Genomic DNA, 15,432 nt, shown 5'->3' with positions numbered 1-15,432 from the left:
GGCAGAATACGATGGCTGGGGCATGCTATGAGGATGCCAGACTCATGCCGCACCAAGAAGATGTTCGACAGTGATCCGCAGAGGAGTTCGGCATGAGGCGCAGGGGAGCACACCGAGCTCGATGGTTAGATCAGGTGAAGCGATACTTGTCGGAGATCCGATGGGATCGGTTGCAGCCAGGGACCGCGCATCCTGAAGAATAATTGTTGACAAGACCATGTCACGAAGACGTGCACCGTGATCGTGAGCAGGCCAACAAGAGAGAGTTAGAGATGTGTTGGAAATATCATTTTTATCTATCAAATGCGTGCATTTATAGCAAAAAAAAGATCTTTGTACCAAAAACAATTAAAAAATAAACTCACACAACGGTTGTATTCGACCGGTGCGTTTGAACATCCAAAATGCGTCCCTTTAACGGTTTCGGCTGTCACGTTTTCAAATTGATCCGCCTGGGTTTCGAAATGTCAAGCAGTGCTGTCATTGCCGACAGCTTCATGTGTCCACCGCTTCATAGCCGCGGACAAAAAACACACACAGCCACACCAACACACACGTAGCCGCAAAAGGCGAAGTTACAGGGAAAAACACCGAAGTTCTCCAGCGAACTGAGCGAACGAGCGAGAGGGCAAGACTGCGCACGGGAACGCACACAGTCATACCGCTGGGAACAGGGCAGTGACAGCAGCAGCCAGCTATGGCAGCGCAGCCAGCAGCGAGGAAACACAACCAGCCGCACCAGGGAGAAAGTTGAAAATAGTGAAAATATTACACGCACACACCCGCGCCAAGGGTGCGAAAGAGAGAGAGTGAGTGGGTGAGCGAGGGAAGTGCGTGATTGCGTCCGGGGAAAAGTGTGCGTAGTTGCTCGGACAATCGCGTGCCTGCCTTTGCGTGCGTGTCCCGCTGGCTGTGTGCGTGTTTGTGTGTGTCTGTCGAATCGTGCGTGCCCGTGCGTGGCGCTGTGTACAGTGTGTGTGTGTGTGTGTGCGGACACCCGTTCGGGCTAACGGGTGTTTTTGGTGCGATCGGGATTTTGGGTGCGGTGTGTGTGCGCGCGCGGTGTACTGACCTGACCTGGCAAAACGGGTCTGGTGCATGTGTGTGTGTATGTGTGTGCGTGAGTGTGTATGTACGCGCGTTCCGTGTGCGTGAAAAGTGCGTGAACTTTCCCTCGCGTGAAGCAGCAGCAGCAGCAGCATCAACAGCAGGGCAACAAACCGACATCCGACCGCTGCCGCTGGGTTAGTACGGAGCTTTTTTTGTGGTGACGCACCACCACAACCACCAGCAGCAGCAACAACAACAACACGGTAGTGCCAGGTGGTCATTTGGCCAGGTATTTGGCCAGGTGGTCGGTCAGTCTGTCCCACGGTTTGGGATCGAAAAACCCAAAATCGTTGTGCAAACCGGGGCAAGCGAAAGGGTCACTGGCTGGAGAGGACGCAAAAGAAACAGAAGAAGCAGCGGCGGCGGCGGTACAAACACCCACACGGTTGGCCATCAATCAAACAAGGAAGAAAAGGGGGGAAAAGAATACACACACAAATAGAGACACTCGCCGTGGCGAAGAGGAGGTCGCGAGAGCGTCACTTCCCGACCAATTCCCGGACGGTCCAGCACCCGTCCGCGAACAAGAAAGGAAGGCAGCAGAAAGGTTAGCGGCGGCGGGGCTCGCCCACCGCCCATCGCCCGTGTCCATCGAACACCGATACTTCCCATCACCCCCGCCTTCCTGCAGCGCCAGCACCGCTGCCCCATTCACTAGGTACCGTTTGCAACAATTGCGCCCGCCACGGCGAGCGCGCGGGGGCAAATCGGAAATTAAATAAAATAAAACCGCACCGCCGTCGCCGCCGCCCCGCGCGATACGACGACACGTTCTAACCCGCGCGCGCGTGTGTGTGTGTCTGTGTGTCAGTGTGTGTCTTCATCATCATCATCATCACCCATCAGCGCTGCCTCAGCAACAAAACTCAGCAACAATCAACTCGGCAACCTCGGTTTGCCCCTCAAAAGCAGCAACAGAAACTACTCACAATCATCAACGCACCGTTTTCCCCAAAAAAAAAAAACGAAAAAAAACTACTTCGCGCGCCTCGCGAAACGCAATCAGCCGGATGAACTTTTCGCTGTCCCGCAAAAGGAGCAGCAGCAGCAGCGGGGAGTGGCAGCGAAGGGTACACTGACCGGGAACTTCCCTCCCCACTACAGCCCGAAGTACCGTATGAAAGCAGCACGGGTCCGCTAGTAGCAGCAGCACCGAAACGCAACCAGCGAAAGAAAAATCGCAACCCCCCGCCCTAAAACACGCCCGAAAATTGAGCGATAACAAGAAGAAGGGGGGAAAAACAGCTGGACGCGCGAGCGCGTGTGTGTGTGTGCGAGTACACGCATCGGTGCCCCGCGTGCCCGCCATCGTCTGGTCGCGCCGTCACACCGCACACCGCAGGCAACCTTTAAACGCATCCGCCACACCTCCGGCGAGGGACATACCGGACCCGGCTCGGTGTGCGTGTGTGTGTGCAGTGTGCGTCCCGGATACGGATGACCGTATCCCCCGGCCGGCCATTATGGCTGAGGAAGTGACGGCCGTGCTGCGGATGAGCAAGGATGGGACGACGTTCGGCTTTCTGCTGCGCCAGATCGACGTCGGCGAGCATGTGATTTACAAGATCATCGAAAACACGCCGGCTGACATGTGTGCCAAGGTAAGCGGAGGGTGCATCCGCGGTCGGGCACTCGGTACGGTCTGCTTAACTGCACCATCACCACACAACCACCCTGCCCAAGTATGGCCGCACCATACAGGGAAACACTTACCAAAGAAAAAAAAAAAAAGAAAAAAAAGACTAACACACTTGCAGGCCCGCACACTCACACTGTCCGTCGCTAATGATATTGTTTCAATCTGTTTTTGTAGGTCGAAATCGGTGATATCGTGATGAAGATAAACGGCGTGGATGTTACTGGATTGGCAACCAAAGATGGTACTTTTTTGTTTTAGCTTGCACACATACACCTACCAAACGACACACACCACCTATCTACTACCGCCCTGCATTCGCCCGTCCACCAGCTTTCTCCCTGCGAACACACCCTTACCCCTTCAGGGGGCATCCCTTTTTCCAATTTTCCACAACCCTTTTTCCCGCATGTTTTCACGCGACCCACAGCGACCCACCCATGTCGAATCCGTTCCTCCGTAACCGCTCTGATCGCCATCTGACTCATCAACCACATGTGTTTCTCTCTCTCTCATTTTCTTTTGCTCGGTTTTTTTTTATTGTGTATGTAACGTGTTGCCGTTGCCGTCGTCTATTTCTAGTGGTGAAATGTGTGCGGGTTTCACCGAACCCGATGACGCTGCAGCTCCGAAAAGGTACGCGGGACCATTTCCAATGCCTGCGCTAGTAGTTACGCTACTTACGCGGCGTTTCGTGTTCTTTTTTCTTTGCGCTGACTCTCCCCCTCTCTCTCTATATTTATGTTGCATCCTCCCCGCCCAGATCCGCAGGTGAAGAGCCGCGTGTACGAGATGATTAAGTCGACCTCGCCGGAACGGGTGCTGCACCATCAGCTGCACCAGCAGCAGACGCCCACGGCCCAGGGCCCGGAAGAGTTTACCGTGGTGCTGCGGCGCAAGCAGGAGGACACGCGGCTCGGCTTTGTGGTGCGCGCGACCGACCTGCTCGATCACGTGATCGTCGAGATACGGCAAGATTCGCCCGCCGCCCTCTGCGGAAAGGTGAGGTTGATGCGCTGCTTGCGCAGCTGAGGGAGACAGAGGGCCGGACCCGGACCGATACTTTACGCCAAACACATGTTTAAGAGAGCGTTTGTTATTAGATTTTTGTTACCGGAACTCCCTGACTGAAGACGATTTTGATCCGCCTGAGATAACAACAAATTTAAAGATACGGCTGTAGGATTGTAGGGTTTACCAAGTCAGTTTCGAATGTAAACATAGTTATTTACCGCGTGCTAGATGTTATTCCACATCGATCTGACATTTCATTTCCATCATCATAATCTGTAATTTCTTCAGCATGGTTTTCAACACTCCGATGGGCTGCTGCCATCGTTTTTTACCGGGATATGAAGCCGGATCGCATCACCCGTTGACAGGTGAAGTGTGATGGAATATCAGAGTGATGTGGAGTAACTTCTTGTACGGGGTGAAAAACAATGTTTGGTTCGATTACTCTTTGAAGCTAGTATTTTTGTGTTTAAAGTTAATACAGTGCTGTAGAGAAATCAGTCCAGAATGGTAGTTGAAATTCAAATAGACCTCAAATCGGTCGACTATCGGTGATAATATTCAAATACGTTTTCTTCATTTTTAATGTTAAGTACACCACTTGTTTTCAATACTGATTGGATCATTTATTAATTTGCGGAAGGACTTTCCTATTCGACCTTAATTCTAACATTGGTTGGACTGTCAGACAGATAGACACAGTTAGGATACTCACTTGTGGACACTGTTGGTAGTTGCGCTTTATGAGCATGGCTGTTATAAAGGGATTAATTTAGCATAGTTTTTTCGATTAATTTAACCTAGTGAAGCAACATTTTCCAAATGAAATTGTTCCATATTCTTTAATCAATCATGTCAAAAGTGTTTCAAATAACCCAACTATTGAATGCGAATATACTTCTTATTCTTACGCTAAACAGTGAGGATCATCTGTGTTAATTAATCAAATGTAATAGAATTCATGTTAGCTGGTTTGTCTAGCTCTTATTTTAATTTGTTTTCTTTACATCTTCCTATCCCTGTAGGTGGAGGTCGGCGATGTTTTCTTAAAAATAAATGACACGGATGCGCAACAATTTTCCCCACGTGATGGTAAGAGATTTGGCCTTATCTCCAAATTCGCCATGACACGCTCCTTTTCTAACTGCAACACAATTTCTTCTTTTTTGTCGTTTCATTTTCAGTATTAAAATGTTTAGGACTTGCTACGGAACCGATCACGCTGCGCATGAAGCGAGGTAAGTGCAGTGAAAGAGGGTTTTTTTGTATTGTATCTCTCCCAGTGCCTTTAGTAATCTTTTCTTACCCCCGCACGCTTTCCAGATCCGTGGATAAAGAAATACCTGCGCGAGCAGTATCAGCACGAGGAGCAGCAGCTCGTGCTGAGCGACGACTCGATCGAGTCGCAATCGTACAAGGTGCGGAGCGACAACACGAACGGTTCCTCGCCGTCGCTGCCGGCGTCGCGCCTAGCGCAGCCGAAGCGCTCCAAGCTGCTGTCGCTCGACTCGGAGCCGAACCTAAACTCGCCGAACGCCGCCCGGACGCCCGGCAACGGCAACCCGTACGCGGTGCGCGAGTGTCTGTCCGAGTCGGCGTGCCGGCCGTCCCGCATACCGCAGGCGATCGCGCACAGCAACTGGAGCGCCCCGCAGTCGCCGTCGCGGGGGCGGAAGCCGCCGCGCGCCTCCCAGATACCGATGGCCCGGCCGGATCTGCTCAAGCACCAGCGGTTCGTCATGACCGGCGAGTCCCAGTTCGAGTCGCGCTACTACGACACGACGACAACGACGACGACCGCGGTCATTAAGGAGGTACGCTCGATCCTTGTGCAGTTTTGGATAGTGTTGGGTTTCATGAATCTTTCGTTGAGATTCATTCATATGAATCTTCAGTGATGAGTGATTCGAATCTCAAGGCGAATCTTTAAAGATTCACAAATCTTCAAAGATTCATCTCTAACTATTCATGAATCTCCGAGGATTTATGAATCTCGAAAGAGTCATAAATCCATTAAAATTCATATATTTCCAGGGATTTATGTATCTTTATGTATTCTTGATCCTTGGGATTCATTAATCTTTGTAGATATAATAATCTTTTGATATTTATGAACCTTTGGAGATTCACGAATCTTTTGAGGTTCATGAAACTTTTGAAATTCACGAATCTTTTGAGATTCAGGAACCTTTGGAGACGAATCTTTTGAGATTCATGAATCTTTCCTATCGAGATTCAGATTCATTACATCATTCCAAAGATTCATTCAGATTCATTCAGAATCTGAATCAGATTGACCCAACACTAGTTTGGAATCGAGTGTGTGATTTTCGTTCTGCTACTTTCAGCCACCGGAAAGCGTCCGGGACTCGCCGACCGGGAATCAGCGGTTTGGTGGTGTCGGCGGCAAGCGCAAGAACGCACCGCTGGTCAACTACGATACGCTTTCCTCGTCCACCAGCCGGTCGGACGAGAACAGCAACAGCAGCTGCCTGATGGAGGACAACGCAAACAACGACCCGACGCAGCCGCCCTCGCCCGCCTCCCCCCTCTCGCCAACGGATGCGGCGGCGGCGGCGGCGGCGGCAGCGGCCAGCGACAATAATGGCGGTAAGCTGAACCACGGCTCGAACGGTAACAACAATCTGCCGGAACCGAGCAAGCCGGCGAACCGCAGCAACGGTGAGGGCGGCACTGACGGTGGTGCGAGTGGAAACCAAAACGCATACAGCGGCAACGCGACGACAGCAGGCGATGATGCGGCCGCCGGTCGGGAGGGCGTTGCATGGGCGAAAGACTGTGATAGTTCGGCCGGCGGTGGTGGTGGTGGTGGGGGCACGCGGACGAATAATGAGGCCGCCGCCCGGCAGCGCCATACAGGGGCGGGGTCGCGCTCGCGGGGCGATCCGAGCGAGATTAGCTACTCGGTGCCAACGTCCCCCACCACGTACAGTGTGGGTGGTGGCGGCGGAGGCGGTGGTGGTGGCGGTGGCGGTGGTCCCGGTGGGGGCAGCGAGTATCATCATCACCATCATCACCACCATCATCTGCTGTCGTCGGGCGGTGGTGAGCAGTATCGCAATAACAACGAGATGGGCATCAACTCGCTACCGACGAGCCCGGAGTATGGAGGCGCAGCAGGAGGTGGCGGGGGCGTAGGAGGAGGAGGTGGTCAGCAGGTGTTCCGGTACGGGGCCGGCTCGGTGACCGAACACTCCTCGAACGGTGGCTGTGGTGGTGGTGGTGGTGGCAGTGGCGGAACGGGCGACATGAGCAGCGGCGAGCTGACGGCCAACACGAACATGAGCTCCGGGTCGGGCCCGGCCAGCGGCATGATACGCAAGTGTGACGCGGCCGGCTTCCGCACCAGCCGCTCGGAGGACCATCTGCAGCAGACGCAGCGGGACGGCGGCATCGGGGCGGTGGTTTCGATCGACATCGACGAGGACGTGAACAGCTCGCTCAACACGCTGCTCGACACGCGCCACGATTCGCAGGAGTACGCGGTAGGTGTTGTTCTGCGCATATTCTGATTTATTTATTTATTTATGTTTTATAACTTCCTATTGTCTTCCTCATGGGATTGACAAACGATTTTTCCTACCTTCTTGGTATGCATGTATGCATAAATAAAATAAAAAATGCAAAAACTGTTGTAGTCATAGAAGGACAATCGAACATGGTTATTTTGACAAAAATCAGACGTCAGCACAAGCACGTGTTACTTTTGATAGAATGTTCGATCTCACATCAAACAAACGATCTCTATCAGGCTTCCATCAGGCATCCTACCAAGACCAATGTGATTAGATAAACTGCAGGTGGGCTTATGACGCTGATTTACGTCCATGTCACCGTCCATGTCACCAGACACCATGTTTTTAAGAGCGGATGAGACGAGACATATAAGATTGGTTGACGTGGAACGTTTGGGGAGGAACCCCAATTTATGGAGGAGATACATGGTTAACTATGGAGGGTAGGAGGGTTGAGTGAATAATGGATTCGAGGACCTTGGAAGGAGTCCTTTTTCATTGTCAATTGGATGTTTTGTGAAAATAATCTTATTTCTTTCAAAAATTTTTCCGCTTCATCCACGGGACAGATATCGGAACGCGAGCGGTTTCTCTGGTCGTACAACGCGCAGCCAGCTCCAAAGACTACGGCAGCCGGGGGCGGGACGGAGGGCGCGACCGGCCACACCAGCGAACCGGGTGGTGCTGCCAGCGTGGTCTCGCCCCAGTCCTACTCCAGCTCGGTCAGCTCGTCGCCCCAGCGCTCGGCCAGCGATAGTCCGGCCTCACCTACCTCCGTCTCGAGCTCGGTCATGTCTTCCTCTGGCGGGTCGCGCGAACACTCGCACAACGGGCATGCGGGCGGAACGAACAGTTCCTCGATCGCTAACAATCTGCCGGGAGGCAATCACTACCACCAGCAGCAGCAGCAGCAGCACTCGCACCATCAGCATCACTCACAGCACCACCACCACCACCACCACAACAACCAGCAGCAGCTGCAGCAGCAGCACCATCACCATCAGCAGCAGCACTCCTCCGGCGGTGGCCAGCAGCAGCAGCCCGGGTACGGCGGCGGTGGCGGCGGCCGCGATCACAGCGTCTCGGAGGCGGTCTCGAACATCTCCAGCCCCGACTACCAGGACGAGCACGATCTGCTCAGCACCAAGGACCTGATGGCGATGGCGATCAGCGATCCGAGCGACTCCGACTCGACCATCCTCATCTCGGAGAACACGCACCGGTGCGACCTGCCGCTGAGCCACTCGGACCGCGACCACAAGCTGGTGATTCAGGTGAAGTCGGGCGAGCTGGGCGGCGCTGCCGACGGGTCGGCCGGGCGCCACCTGACCGACGCGGAGGAAGACTACGACGGGGCCCGCTGTCTCGCGCTGCTCAAGGAGGCGGAACGGTCCGAGCTGGACAGCTTCGACGCGATGGACTGCGACGGCATGATGCTGCAGATGCCGGGCCCCAACAGCGGGCTGGTGCCGGCGGGCCACGCGGGCGACGGCATGCTCGCGTACGGGGGCAGCGTGACGCGCGAATCGTCCCCGCCCGTGTCCGACGATGGTAGCGACGTTGACTCGCTGCACTCGTTCCACTACTCGCCGAAGGCGGTCGATCTACCGTCGGCCGAGCGGCTGGCCAAGCGGCTCTACTACCTGGAGGGCTTCAAGAAGAGTGACGTTTCGCGACATCTCTGCAAAAAGTACGTTCCGCTTGTCGCCCGCATGTCTCGGTGAAGTCAAATTTAATGTTGTTTGTTTTTTTTTCCCCGTTTCTCTTTGCTTTTCCAGCAACGATTTCAGCCGCGCCGTCGCCGAGGAGTATCTAAAGTTCTTTTTCTTCGAGTGTCTCACGCTGGACAAGGCGCTGCGCCTGTTTCTGAAGCAGTTTTCACTGACCGGCGAAACGCAGGAGCGGGAGCGTGTGCTGGTACACTTCTCCAAGCGATACCTGGACTGCAATCCACGCTCGTTCAATTCCCAAGGTGAGAGAGAGAGAGAGAGAGAGAGTACATTTTTCCATTCCGTTTTGCAATGCAGCGAAGAAACTAGTAGCCCTTATTCCGAATGCTCGCTAAACATGATCGTATATTCAATTATCGCTCAACACTTTGAGTGCCAATCCATTTTCGGGGGGCGTTCGAAATAAAGGCTAATAATTTGTGGGTTCATGGATTTAAAGACTCGATTCAAAGCATTTTTGTGCAGAAACGCTCTTTTTAGAATTTATTTTCACGCATTAAAGTCAAAATCATACTAGAATAAGCATGTTTATTTAATTGTTTCTTTAAATAAGTGTACTGAAGTAATATTTACGTGCTTAACTTAATGAACCTTTCTAAACCCTTCGCTTAGATGCTGTGCATACGTTGACCTGTGCTATTATGCTGCTAAATACCGACCTGCACGGACAGAACATTGGCTCCAAGATGACGTGCGCCGAGTTTATTGACAATCTGAGCGACCTGAACGACGGCGAAAACTTCCCCAAGAATGTGCTGAAGCAGCTCTACTATTCCATCAAGGAGAAGCAACTCGAGTGGGCACTGTATGTATTATCTTTGCACTTCTTTTTCGACTCCCCTTCCCCTCCCTTTGAACTTTATCTTTATCTCTCTTTCTCTTTCCCTCTCTAACACACTCTATGTTTATCGCTCGTTCTCGTGCCACGATTTCTTCAGCGACGACGAAACGGATCCAAAGTCGGGCAACCGCAACGGCGACGGCAACGGCAACGGTGGCAATGGCAACGGGCTCGGCGGCAACGGTGGCGGCGGTGGGGACGGTGGACCGACCGGTGGCAGCCTGCAGGGGCCACCGGTCGGGCCGAACCCGTTCCTCGAGGCGCCGCCCATGTTTGCGGCGGTCGAGTACAAGAAGGGCTACGTGATGCGCAAGTGCTGCTACGACACGAACTACAAGAAGAGTAAGTGTGGGGGCGCAGGGCTACCAGCTAGGTCGGGACGGGGACCGGGCCGACACCGCCCGGACCACCCGAACGCACCCCGTTATTGATTGATGCAGCATGCTGCGGGTTTGTTTGTTCGCTTGCAGCACCGTTCGGCCGGCGGTCGTGGAAGATGTTCTTCTGCACGTTGCGCGACCTGGTGCTGTACCTGCACAAGGACGAGCACGGCTTCCGGAAGAACCAGATGTCGGACAACGTGCACAACGCGATCCGCATCCACCATGCGCTGGCGACGCGCGCGAGCGACTACACCAAGAAGCAGCACGTGTTCCGGCTGCAGACGGCCGACCAGTCGGAGTTTCTGTTCCAGACGAGCGACTCGAAGGAGCTGCAGTCGTGGATCGACACGATCAACTTTGTGTGCGCCTCGTTTTCTGCCCCGCCGCTCGAGGGCGGTGTCGGCAGCCAGAAGAGATTTCAGCGACCGTTGCTACCGTGCACCCACAGTCGCCTGCTGTTGGTAGGTTGCCTTTTTCTTTAGTGGTGGAAGCTCGGAATCGGACCTACCCGATTCCGATTCCGTATTAGGAGTCAATTCCGGAGCCGATCCCGATGCTGGAATCGATTCCGATTCCGGCGCCGATTTCGAAGCCGATTCCGGAGCCGATTCCGGAGCCGATTCCGGAGATGAATTCGGAATCGATTCCAGAGCCGATTTTGATTGCAGACCCGATTCGGAATTTAATTCTGATTCCGAAGCCAATTCCGGAGCCGATTCCGATTCTGAAGCCGATTCCGATTCCGAAACCGATTCCGGAGCCAATTCCAATTCCGAAACCGATTCTGATTCCGAAAACGATTCCGACGCCATTTCCAGAGCCGATTCCAAAGCCGATTCCGAAGTTGAATCCGGAATCGATTCCGGAATTGGAGTAGGTTTCGGAATTATAATCGGCTCCGAAATCAGAAACTGAATTCGTATTTACTAGCCGGAATCGATTCCGAGGAAAACTTTATTTGTTTCCCGCACAATGCATTAACTCTCGAGAAAGTGTGTCAACCGTTTTGAGAGAATGTTGAAATTGGTGCTGAATGTAACGTTCCGCTCTTCCATTACAGCGCGATCAATTGTCATCGCACGAGCGACAAATTAACAAGATAATGACCCTGCTCGAGGAGCACAAGATGTCGACCGCACCACCGAAGGGGCTGGCCCTGCAGAACTACAAGGAAAAGGAGGTGTATCTGCAGTATGAGGTGAGTTTGGGTGCGCCGCACTCACATTTGCACTTTGGCTCACACGGTTTGCTTGTTGCCCGCACAGCTGAAGCGATACAAAACCTACTACAACCTGCTCAGCTCGCGGTTAACGATGGAGCCGCAAGATTTCACCAACCAGCATCAGGTCAGTGCGGCCGCCCTGAACGATACTGGCGAGCGGCGGGACGACTCAACGTGCAGCACGATGCTACCGCTCGGTGGTGGTGGTGGCGGCGGCGGCGGCGGAGGCGGCTACGAGTACGGTGGCAACAGTCATCCGGGACCGGGCCAGCAGCGGACGGCGACTAATGCCGGTAACCTAATGCCAAACTTTATCCAGCAGCACCAGGGCCAGGGTGGCGGGCCCGGGCTGAACGCAACCGGCCGGTCGGGGCTGTCGCCGCCGGATACGACAGCGCTCGGGCAGCTGCCCCGCGTCGCGACCGAATCCACCAACAGCCTGTAGGCGTGTGCGACCGGCTGGTTCGGCCCATTCTTCACCCCCGATCCCGCAGACAGCAGCGAGCGGTCGGTAGCGCTGTGAAGGGACGGGGCGTGAATTTAAACCGAAACACGCTGGGAAACCCGAAACGAAACTTGTGTGTGCATATATATATTTAGAGAGATATATATATATACTATAAACATTACTGGTAGGTGACGCGGTCAGACAAATCCGATAGAAGTATTTCGCACTAGTATTCACAGACGCGCGCGGATGCTTGTTTTGCATTCCAAATTTGACAACGTGTGGCATCATCTGCCTGTCATCCGCCTGGAAAGTTAAATTAGCAACAAAACGAAAAAAGAAAAGAAAAACGAAGGGAAGAAAAAGTAATACAAAGGTAAAGCATTAATCGCATTTATGAAAGTAGCGCTCCTCTAACGTTCCCTTCCTGCTTCCTACTACCTGCCTCTTCCCCTCCCTTTCACCACTGTCTGTCGTTTCCTACTTAAACACGCGCTGGAAGCATTGCCGGCTCCCCGCGCCGAGCAAAATAGCCAAAAGGCGCCACCCGCTGCAGTGATCGTTAGCATTTATTTAAAGCTTATTATTATATACTCACACACACACACACAGTCTGTTGTATGTCATGTGTAACCATTTGCTAAAGCAGGGTGTCCACCCCCCCCCTCCTCCACCCGACTGCTTTTGCCTGACGGTTTACTACTTACGGCAAAAGAGGGGTTCCCCGGCCGCTTGCAGCAACCGGGCCGCGCTTGCTTTCTATTTATTTTGGATGAACTTATTATCGATATGTAGGCAAAGGCATTCATATATATAGCACATCGGGCGATGTGCTTTTTGTAAGCGAAATAATAGTCACTGGCAGTTTTAGTTTTTGTTCTTTTCCTGCAACCAAAAACCAGATGAACAAAACACACAGTTAGGGCAATCGTAGCGGAGTGCACTATTTCCGGTGGTCGTAGTCAGGTTGTAGTCAACACACACACACATTAGTAGCAGCAGTTTGAGGTGCTTACCATTCCCCACAGCATCCTGCTAACGGAGCGATCAAAGCACAGTTTTAGGACGGAGTGGAGGGATGGTACACTGGCAAATGGGACGTTGAATCACGCGACGTGCCAAAATTACGTTTCAATTACGCATGTTCGACCGGGGGAGGAAAAGCACGAACCCCCATCGCAAGGGTGCCCCTTCTAATACCTCCCTCCCGACTAAGACTGTTGTACAGCCAAATAGTGAGGATAGGAACGCGTGTCAGGAGCGAATTGCAGTCATTTTCCCGTTTTTCACACACTAAGCAGGGTGGGAAGGGGTCAGGAAGGCAGGGACGGAAGGGACGCTGTGTTGTCATCACTTTATATAGGCTTAATAGGGTTTATGATTCAGAGCCGTGTTTTCGAGAGCAAGTCTACTCTCGCCGGCTGCGATCGACCATACCGGGACAATTGCGCGTTCATTATTACATTCTACTGCTATACGATTTATATACCTAAGCACACAAACACTTGGATAGGATTGTAGTGAGGATTATGGTTTTCCCCCGCCCCGCTGAATTTTCCCAAAATTTCCTACTACCGGGTTTGTGTTGCTCCTCACATACGTAACGGATAGCGTTTATTGTGTACACTATTTCGGGAGGCTTCATCACGCGTGCGTAGAATTGTTTACATTTTTTGTATTTGTTTTTTGTTTTTTTTTTTTTTTTGTTTGTTTGAACTTATTTGCAACAATAATATGTAAGAGGAGATATACATGGAAGAGGAGAAGGAAAAGAGTTTATGGGTTTTTTTTTAAACGGAAAAGTTTAAAAACATCGTAATCGAGATGATGAAAGCTGACCCGCACAGTACCCTTGCATTTACTGTGTATGAACGCTTTAAAAAGGAAGAAGAAGAAAAAGACAAAATTATAGAACGAATCCATTATTCGGCCTGGTCCGAGGGATGGGGTAGGGAAGGGGGAAGAATGCTGGTTGTTGTTTGCAGTGTTGCAGTATTGCAGTTTAGATTTGCTTTTTTGTTTATTTGATTGTTTTTTTTTTAATTACGGCTTTCCTCCCAATTCACTCTCTCTCTTTCTCTCTCTCTATCTTGCTAACGCTGCCGAGTGTAATTTGCTACCTTATTTATATTGGAACCTAGTTCATGGCATACAATAACAACAAACAAACAAAAACTGATGCGAAAACGAAAGGCTGATTTGGCTGACACACGGTTACAGTAGTGCTGAGGAAGAAACAAAAAATGGGAAGCTGAAGGAAACAAAAATGGGAAGAGAACAAGGGGAAAAGAAACGCATCCTAGGCTAGTTGTTTGAGGTTTTGTTTTGCTGTTTCGCCCCAATGAGACTGTGTGTAGTTTTACATTCTTCCACCAATCGGACACAGGGGTGGCAAACAGGCGAGCGATGGTGTGTGATGATCGTGACTGCTCCTGGTTTGTGTTGGACTTGGACTTTCTTCTTCTTTTTTTTTTAGAAAAGGGTTGTGTTACGCGACCGAACAATAGTAAGGCGCGAAAGTATTTAGTGAGAAGCAAAACGTCGTTTGAAGAAAAAAAAATCCATATAGAAGCGGAAGATAGCGAAGCGTAGGACGGTGCGCTAGCGCAGGGAGCAGGGGCAGGATAGGGTAAGCGAGAGGAGCGTGCGTGCCTGAGTTCGGTTTCGGCGTCTCCAGTACGGCGGCGGGAAGAAGGTGGACGGCACTGGCAGCCCCCCCTCCCCTCCCCGTTTCGTTTGCAGCAGCAAAAAAGAGAGAAGAGCCGATCGATTTCGTGTTATATTCCTTAATACTTATTACATATTACATAGTGTATCCCCCTACCCCCCCCTCCCCCTTCCCCCGGCAACATATACATTTGGTCGGTGCTACGAGCCACTACTCCCCCTTCCCTTCCCTTTCGTTCCCTCTTTCATCCATCCCCCTCCCTTCCTTGCAACCGACGAGCGGATAGTGGTAAAATCAGTGGCATCACTGTGTGTGTCAACAAAACAATTATAATCACTGTTGAACGTTCATTTCACTAGCACGTAAGCGAAGAATATAATTTATATCTTGAAAAAAAAAGAAACAAACCTAACCTAACGGTTCGTTGCAGCTGATTACTTGCTTAATTGCAGTTTGCGCGTGTGTGTGTGTCTGTGTGTAGAACAGTACAGTTTGCTGGGGGAGGGCTGGTAGGAAGGCATTTTTAGTTTTATGATTAACTCATTACACACACACACACACACGCACACACACTGGCGTTGCCGTGGGGAAAGCACGTACTGTGGCTGGAAGAGGGAATGAAAAAAAGGTTACAATTAATTTGCATTTAGCTTTACCCCTCCCTCCCCCTCGCTGTAAGTGTTTTCCTTCGGATGCAATCCCACATACCCAAATGGTTTAACATCCGAACGATTTTGTTTTTTTGTTTTCGTTTTTTTTTTTTATCCACACAAAAGAATGTATTGATTTTTTTTTTCATTCTGTTTTTCTCGCGAACAAAGAATACAATTATACAAAACCACAC

The 15,432-nt window shown here is 51.6% G+C and overlaps 1 protein-coding gene across 2 annotated transcripts; it reads left to right on the top strand.

Annotated features, from left to right (window-relative positions):
- The first annotated feature begins 613 nt into the window (after positions 1–613).
- On the top strand, positions 614–15,431 carry LOC120905923 (PH and SEC7 domain-containing protein). Of its 2 annotated transcripts, none has more exons than XM_040317265.1 (15): positions 614–2,711; positions 2,924–2,990; positions 3,329–3,382; positions 3,510–3,748; positions 4,786–4,852; positions 4,945–4,998; positions 5,084–5,574; positions 6,109–7,266; positions 7,866–8,986; positions 9,075–9,268; positions 9,639–9,831; positions 9,965–10,209; positions 10,308–10,711; positions 11,311–11,448; positions 11,516–15,431. In XM_040317265.1, the coding sequence occupies exons 1-15, from the start codon at positions 2,574–2,576 to the stop codon at positions 11,915–11,917; spliced, it is 4,965 nt and encodes a 1,654-aa protein (XP_040173199.1). In that variant the 5' UTR covers positions 614–2,573; the 3' UTR covers positions 11,918–15,431. The 2 variants fall into 2 exon arrangements, with proteins under 2 accessions (XP_040173199.1, XP_040173200.1); XM_040317266.1 differs by having other exon boundaries at positions 616–2,711; positions 10,338–10,711.
- The last annotated feature ends 1 nt before the right edge of the window (position 15,432 follows it).

The sequence above is a fragment of the Anopheles arabiensis genome, chromosome X (genome assembly GCF_016920715.1).
Source record: "Anopheles arabiensis isolate DONGOLA chromosome X, AaraD3, whole genome shotgun sequence".
NCBI lineage: Eukaryota > Metazoa > Arthropoda > Insecta > Diptera > Culicidae > Anopheles > Anopheles arabiensis.
Note: the sequence above shows the minus strand (reverse complement) of the source record. Positions and strands in the feature narration are given on the sequence as shown.